Consider the following 7343-nt stretch of genomic DNA (forward strand, 5'->3'; position numbering starts at 1 on the left):
GAGGGAAAGAGAGTTAGCAGAGGCGGGGACCCCAAACCAACAAAAAAAACAGGTGTGTGTGTGTGTGTGTGCGCGCGAGACTGCACCTCGGAGGCGTCGTCGACGAGCACCACGTCCGGCTCCAGCGCGCCAACCAGCGAGGCCAGCTTGCCTGATTCCAGCAACGGGCATGCGCGGGTGAGCCGGGAGCGTGCCCGACGAGCCGTGGAGCGCGCGCGGCAGCGAGGCGGGCAGTGCCGAGCGCGGGTGCGGTGATGCCGACGAGCGCCGCCTTGCCGAGCACGTCGTGCTGCAGCGACCGCTCGAGGTGAGACTTGTCCTTGACGAGCTTCTCGTACCTGCTCACAGCCGGAGGTGTGACGAGACGCCGTTCACAGCTCGAGCGGAAGTCTTGACGAGCTTCTCGTGCTCGTCGCACAGCTGCGCGAGCTCGGTGTGCAGCGGCTCTTGCAGCTTGGCCATCCAGAGGCGGCACAGCTGCTCGCGCGCGGTCGGGTCGAGCCCCCACAGCTCGTCCTCCTCCGCGAGCGCCTGGGGGGAGGGGAGCTGTCCGCCCCTCCACACACCCACACGCAGTGGGGCGGGGCAAGGGGAAAAGGCTACTCCCTCGCGCGACGCCGTCTAGAAAGGCAGGAGCGGCGCGGCACTGGAGGTGCAAGGCCCGGTGCGCGTGGGCGCGGTGTGTGTGTGTGTCGGCGTGAGCGAGTGCGCGCCTCCTCGGCCGCCGCGTCGAGCCACGGCACACCGCCTATTCGATTGCCCGTGGGTTTGGGCACCGGGGTCTGGTGGGGTGCGGCGGCGCGCCGCTGCCCGCGCCGCCGCCGCGCGCGAGCGGGACGTGCTCTCCCTCGGCATCGAGGCGGCAAGTGTCCTCGACGAGCCGCTCCTCCTCCGCAGCGAGCAGCACACCCTCGCCCGCCCCGCCCGCCTGCAGCTCCGCCTCCCACAGCTCCGCCTCGCCGACGCCGCTGTCGGTGAACTCGACCCGCGTCACCGCCGCCCAATCCGCCTTGCGCCCGCCCGAGCCGCGGACGAGCCGCTCCGGCGTCGCCGCCGCGCCGCCGCCCCCGCCCGCGCCGCCGCCGCCCCCCGCCGGCGCGGCCCCCCTTGCGCCCGTCACGAGGACCTTCTTCCTCCCCGCGGCGGCGGCGGCGGCGGGCGCCGCGGCCGCCTCCCGCTCGGTGCGCGCCTTGCGCACCGGCTCGAGCCAGAGGGAGAGCGCCTCCTCGATGTCGTGCCACCCGCCCGGCGCGTCCGAGCAGAGCGACATGATCTGCGCCGTCGAGCACGCCTACCGCACCACCATAGGACCTGAACCCTCCACCGGGGTCGACCCTCCGGACGGGTATGGGACACACGCGCCTCGTCGAGGTCGTCGGCCGTCGGCTCGGCCTCGCGCAACAGCCGCGCGACCAGCCCGTCCGCGCGCTCGCGCAGCTCGCGCTGCTGCTTGGAGAGGGCCTTCCACGCGCGCGCGTGCCCCTCGTCCCGCTCGCGCTCGGAGAGCACGCGCTGCCGCAGCGAGTACGGCCGCAGCGACTCCTTGCGGCACGGGCCGCCCACGCGCACGAGCGACGGGGCGGACGCCGCCTCGCTCGGCAGCGCCCCCAGCAGCCCCTCGAGCAGCGCGTCCAGCGCCACGTCCGTCGCGCACACCACGAGCACCGGCCGCGGCTCCGCGCGCTTGCGCTGCCGGCCGCCGTTGGCAAGCAGCGCGCGCAGCGCCAGCCTGACCAGGACCGACTTGCCGGTGCCGGGCCCGCCGCGCACCAGCGAGACCTCGCGGGTGAGGCACGGCAAGTTAATTAATAGTTAATTAATAGTTAATTAATAGTTAATTAATAGTTAATTAATAGTTAATTAATAGTTAATTAATAGTTAATTAATAGTTAATTAATAGCGCGACCTCGCGGGTGAGGCACGCGCGCAGCGCGTCCAGCTGCTCCGCATCGAGCGCCGGCGCCGCCGCCCGCCCGCCGCCCTGCCCGCCGCCCTGCCCGCCGCCCTGCCCGCCGCCCTGCGAGAGCGAACGCGGCCACGGCTGCAGCAGGTGGAGCGTGCCGCGGCCGGGGAGGGAGGGGAAGACCCCTCCCATCTCCCACGCGTCCGCGTCGGCGCTGGCGGAGAGGTACCTGCGGTGTGCAGACGCGGAGGCCAGGAATGCGGTGCTGCGGCAGAGCACTAACGAGCACCGCGTGGCAAGCGAGGGGCGGCGACCACGGTGTATGCACGGCGGAGTGCGGCCGAAGCCGTGTCCTCTCGGCCGCTACTTTGGGTACGAGGGGATGCGTCTTCAGGGCACGTCTGCGCAGAGGCGCACTTTGGCGGCTCCACCACCGGCACCGGTGCGCAGGCCAGCAGCGTCTGCGAGAAGGGCAGCCGCTCGGCGGAGATGCGCTGGAGGGCGGTGAGCGTGTGGCGCGTCGCGTCGAAGAAGACTGGCGACTCGAGCATCTGGAAGCGCGCGCCGCGCGACTGGGCGAGCTGGAAGGAGCGGTGCTGCGCCTCGGAGAGGGCGACGTCAAGCCTACGGGAGAGAGAGGGGGGGGGAGGAGATGGGGAGAGAGGGGGAGAGCTCCTCCTCTCAGAGAGGGAGAGGGCGCGCCGCGGCCCGTCGGCGGCGCGCAGCAGGTCGAGGCTGCGGTGCGCGACGGTGGCCCACAGGATGGTGGCGAAGCCGTCCGACGAGAGGGCGAGCAGGGAGCCAAAGAGGAGGCGCTTGGAGCACGCCCAGTCGACGCCGCCCCCACGCGCCGAGAAGGTGACGCGGTACACCACGCCGCGCGCGCCGCACTTGAGCGAGAGCAGCTCGACGCCGTCGTAGACGTTGGCCGCCGGGATGAACTCGGCGGCGGCGGCGGACGCGTCGGGCGCCGGCACGGCCGGCGCGCCCGCCCCCCCCTCGCGCGCCTCGCGCGGCGCGCCGTCGGCGGAAGTGGGTTGCGGGCCGCGCAGCGACGCGAGCGCGGACCGGAGCGGGGCGACCATGTCTTCGCGTAGCAGGCAGTAGTGCGCGCGCAAGTAGTCGTCGAGGGAGGTGTACGACCCGCCCGCCACGGCGCGAGACAGCTGCAGCCGCTCTCCTGCGGGGGAGGAAGACACAGGCTGGCCGTACAGCAGCGCATGCTAGGCGGAGGAGGGAGGGAGCACGCTCTCGCCAGACAGCTCGGTGTGCGCCGGGAAGAGTCTAGGAGGTGTCTAGGAAGTGTCTCGGGAGTGTCTCGCCAGACAGCTCGGTGTGCGTCGGGAAGAGTCTAGGAGGTGTCTAGGAAGTGTCTCGGAAGTGTCTCGCCAGACAGCTCGGTGTGCGTCGGGAAGAGTCTAGGAGGTGTCTAGGAAGTGTCTCGGAAGTGTCTCGCCAGACAGCTCGGTGTGCGTCGGGAAGAGTCTAGGAGGTGTCTAGGAAGTGTCTCGGAAGTGTCTCGCCAGACAGCTCGGTGTGCGTCGGGAAGAGTCTAGGAGGTGTCTAGGAAGTGTCTCGGAAGTGTCTCGCCAGACAGCTCGGTGTGCGTCGGGAAGATCTCCCCACATCTCCCCATATCTCCCCATATCTCCCCATATCTCCCCATATCTCCCCATATCTCCCCATATCTCCCCATAGCTCGCCAGACAGCTCGGTGTGCGTCGGGAAGAGTCTAGGAGGTGTCTAGGAAGTGTCTCGGAAGTGTCTCGCCAGACAGCTCGGTGTGCGTCGGGAAGATCTCCCCACATCTCCCCATATCTCCCCATATCTCCCCATATCTCCCCATATCTCCCCATATCTCCCCATAGCTCGCCAGACAGCTCGGTGTGCGTCGGGAAGAGTCTAGGAGGTGTCTAGGAAGTGTCTCGGAAGTGTCTCGCCAGACAGCTCGGTGTGCGTCGGGAAGAGTCTAGGAGGTGTCTAGGAAGTGTCTCGGAAGTGTCTCGCCAGACAGCTCGGTGTGCGTCGGGAAGATCTCCCCACATCTCCCCATATCTCCCCATATCTCCCCATAGCTCGCCAGACAGCTCGGTGTGCGTCGGGAAGACGGGCAGCGTCGTCCACCTACGTTGCGAGTACGCCGACATGAGGGCGGGGAGACGGTAGTGTGCGGTGTCTTCAGAGCACCGCGTGAGGACGAGGGGTGCGAAGACAGTGAACCAGCCTCGGGGCGGGGAGACGGTGTTGTGCAGCGTCTTCAGAGCACCGCGTGAGTACGAGGGGTGCGAAGACAGTGAACCAGCCTCGGGGCGGGAAGGCGGTAGTGTGCGGTGTCTTCAGAGCACCGCGTGAGTACGAGGGGTGCGAAGACAGTGAACCAGCCTCGGGGCGGGAAGGCGGTAGTGTGCGGTGTCTTCAGAGCACCGCGTGAGTACGAGGGATACGAGAACGCAGTGAGCACAGCGGAGTGCGGTCAGCCGAGTGCGTGTCCTCTCGAGCGCTGGCCGGGAGAGACGGGGAGAGACGGGGGGAGATATGGGGAGATCTCCCGCTTCTAGGACCGCCCACTCGTCCGGGAGAGACGGGGAGAGACGGGGGGAGATATGGGGAGATCTCCCGCTTCTAGGACCGCCCACTCGTCCGGGAGAGACGGGGAGATACGGGGGGAGATATGGGGAGATCTCCCGCTTCTAGGACCGCCCACTCGTCCGGGAGAGATTCCTCCCGCTCCGCCTTCCGCGCCACCGGCCGCGGACGCAGCGGCTTGGCCTCGTGCGGCGCGGCGGCGGCCGAGCCCGCGCGGCGGCCTAGTACCATACCTCGAGAGGGTCGATCCCGGTGCGGGGGGTCACGACCCGTGGGCGGCGCGGTCGGACGCCGAGCTGCGAAAAGTCGGTCTCCTCGTCGTCCTCGTCGGCCCACGCGTTAGCGTTGGCCTCGCCCCACGCTAGGGCGAGCTCGGAGAGCCCCGTGCCAACCCCGCTGCTCGCCGCGCCGAGCGCGCGCAGAGGAGGCGCCGCCGGCTTCGAGGCCACGAGCGAGGCGACGAGCGCCTTTTTTTTGAGATGTGGGGGAGGTGTGGGGGAGATGTGGGGGAGATGTGGGGCAGATATGGGGGAGGTGTGGAGGAGATATGGGGGAGACATGGGGGGAGATATGGGGGAGATGTGGGGGAGATGTGGGGGAGATGTGGGGGAGACATGGGGGAGATATGGGGGGAGACGGGGGAGGACGAACGCTTGTGTGGTGAGCTGCGCATACCCGAGTTGCGCATTCCTCGGGGCGGGGTGTGCGGCACTGTGCAAGAGTCTTCAGAGCGCCGCGTGCGTGCGAGGGGACGCGGGCACAGCGAGTGCAGCTGGAGGCGGCCGGATGCGGCTGAACAGACGCGTCTCTCGAGCGCTGGGTGAGAACGACAAGACGGCGCACGCTCCGCCTGTCTCTTCCGCTTCTAGGGGCGCGAGCGCCTCGACCTTCCCCTCCTCCGCGCGCGACAAGTTGAGCATGCGCGAGGCGGCGCGCAGCGGCACGCTGAGCGACGAGAGCCGCTCGCCGCCGCCGCCCTCCCCGTCGCAGAAGCGCGAGTGCAACGCCTCCACCACCGCCAGCGCGTCGGTCAGCGGCGCGTGGGCGGCAGCGGCCGCCGCGCCGCCGCCGCCGCCGCCGCCGCCGCCGCCGCCGCCGCCGCCGCCGCCGCTGGCGGTGCGCTCTCGGCACAGCGAGGGAAGGTTTGCAAGGTAGCGGTGGAGGAGCGGGTCCGGCGCGTCGGCGGGCGGCGAGTCGTCTCCGTCGCACGCGCGGCGCGCCGGCGGCGTGAAGATTGGAGAGTCGAGCAGCCGGCGGTAGAGCGCGTCGAGCCGCTCGCGCAGCAGCGTCTCGCTCACGGACGGGTGGGCGAGGAGGGCGAAGAGTCGGCGCATCACGAGGGGCGGCAGGTCCGTGTCCTGTTGCGAATCAGCTACGAATCAACGGCTGCGAACGAACGACTACTTCACTACGGCGCGTTGTCGGCGGCCTCCAGCACGTCGACAAGCACCTGGTGCGGAGAAGGGGGAGGCGGGCTGGGCGGGGAGCTCGGGGGGAGGGGGGGGGGGAGGGGGCGGGGGGGGGCCTCCAAAGCCTCTCTATAACCCCCGTGGGGGGGTTTTCGGGCGCCCCGGCAACGGTGGTGGTGGAGACGGCGGTGGTGGAGGCGAGGGCGGCGGCGGCGAGGGGGGGGGGCGGCAGCACCTGCGGCAGCTTTGAGCCGAGCAGCAGAGTGGTGCCGGTGCTCCCGTCACGCCTCATCTCCGCGGCGCGCTTCTCCAGCCACTTTGCCATCGACGCGTGCGGGCCGCTCGGCCGCGCAGCGCCGGGGGAGACCGCCTTGTTGCCGCCGGCGGGCGAGGCGGCGCCGGCGACGAGAGCCTCCTTGACCGCGCGGAGAGACGACGGTGAGGTCGGCTCATCGTCCCGGCGCGACCCGCCATTCTCCAGCTCACGCCACTCCTCCTTCCTGCCCTTCTTCTTCCCGCCGCCGCCGCCGCCGCCGCCGCCGTCGAGGGTGCCGTTCAGGCAGTCGCGCCAGCGCGGTACCTTTCGGACTAGCAGCTCGACAAGCAGCTCCTTGAGGTCCTGTTCACAGCCAGAGGTGTGAAGAGGCGCTGTTCACAGCAGCTCGACAAGCAGCTCCTTGAGGTCCTGTTCACAGCCAGAGGTGTGAAGAGGCGCTGTTCACAGCAGCTCGACAAGCAGCTCCTTGAGGTCCTGTTCACAGCCAGAGGTGTGAAGAGGCGCTGTTCACAGCAGCTCGACAAGCAGCTCCTTGAGGTCCTGTTCACAGCCAGAGGTGTGAAGAGGCGCTGTTCACAGCAGCTCGACAAGCAGCTCCTTGAGGTCCTGTTCACAGCCAGAGGTGTGAAGAGGCGCTGTTCACAGCAGCTCGACAAGCAGCTCCTTGAGGTCCTGTTCACAGCCAGAGGTGTGAAGAGGCGCTGTTCACAGCAGCTCGACAAGCAGCTCCTTGAGGTCCTGTTCACAGCCAGAGGTGTGAAGAGGCGCTGTTCACAGCAGCTCGACAAGCAGCTCCTTGAGGTCCTGTTCACAGCCAGAGGTGTGAAGAGGCGCTGTTCACAGCAGCTCGACAAGCAGCTCCTTGAGGTCCTGTTCACAGCCAGAGGTGTGAAGAGGCGCTGTTCACAGCAGCTCGACAAGCAGCTCCTTGAGGGCCTCGTGGAAGCCGTCGGGGAACAGCTTGCCAGCCTCGCGCTTCAGGAAGAGGTTTGGGGGCGCGTCCGCCGCCTCGAGCAGCGCATAGAGCAGCGAGCAGACGGCCTGATTGGGGAGAGGCAGGAGGAGGGGTGAGGGGAGAGGCAGGAGGAGGGGTGAGGGGAGAGGCAGGAGGAGGGGTGAGGGGAGAGGCAGGAGGAGGGGTGAGGGGAGAGGCAGGAGGAGGGGTGAG

At 68.9% G+C, this 7343-nt stretch overlaps 1 protein-coding gene across 1 annotated transcript in view; it reads right to left on the bottom strand.

Annotated features, from left to right (window-relative positions):
- EMIHUDRAFT_457756 (hypothetical protein) overlaps positions 1 to 2772 on the bottom strand; it is a gene marked incomplete at its 3' end in the record, with an annotated part of 3049 nt that extends 277 nt beyond the window's left edge. The window contains exons 1-9 of the mRNA XM_005776781.1: positions 2606 to 2772; positions 2321 to 2527; positions 1907 to 2132; positions 1357 to 1779; positions 1199 to 1291; positions 839 to 1009; positions 419 to 531; positions 263 to 338; positions 87 to 146 (exon numbers count right to left, since the gene is read on the bottom strand). Coding sequence (XP_005776838.1) covers positions 87 to 146; positions 263 to 338; positions 419 to 531; positions 839 to 1009; positions 1199 to 1291; positions 1357 to 1779; positions 1907 to 2132; positions 2321 to 2454 — 1296 coding nt within the window. The 5' untranslated portion in view covers positions 2455 to 2527; positions 2606 to 2772. The remainder of the gene's footprint in view (positions 1 to 86; positions 147 to 262; positions 339 to 418; positions 532 to 838; positions 1010 to 1198; positions 1292 to 1356; positions 1780 to 1906; positions 2133 to 2320; positions 2528 to 2605) is intronic.
- Positions 2773 to 7343: the final 4571 nt, after the last annotated feature.

Source organism: Emiliania huxleyi (assembly GCF_000372725.1).
Source record: "Emiliania huxleyi CCMP1516 unplaced genomic scaffold EMIHUscaffold_272, whole genome shotgun sequence".
NCBI lineage: Eukaryota > Haptophyta > Isochrysidales > Noelaerhabdaceae > Emiliania > Emiliania huxleyi.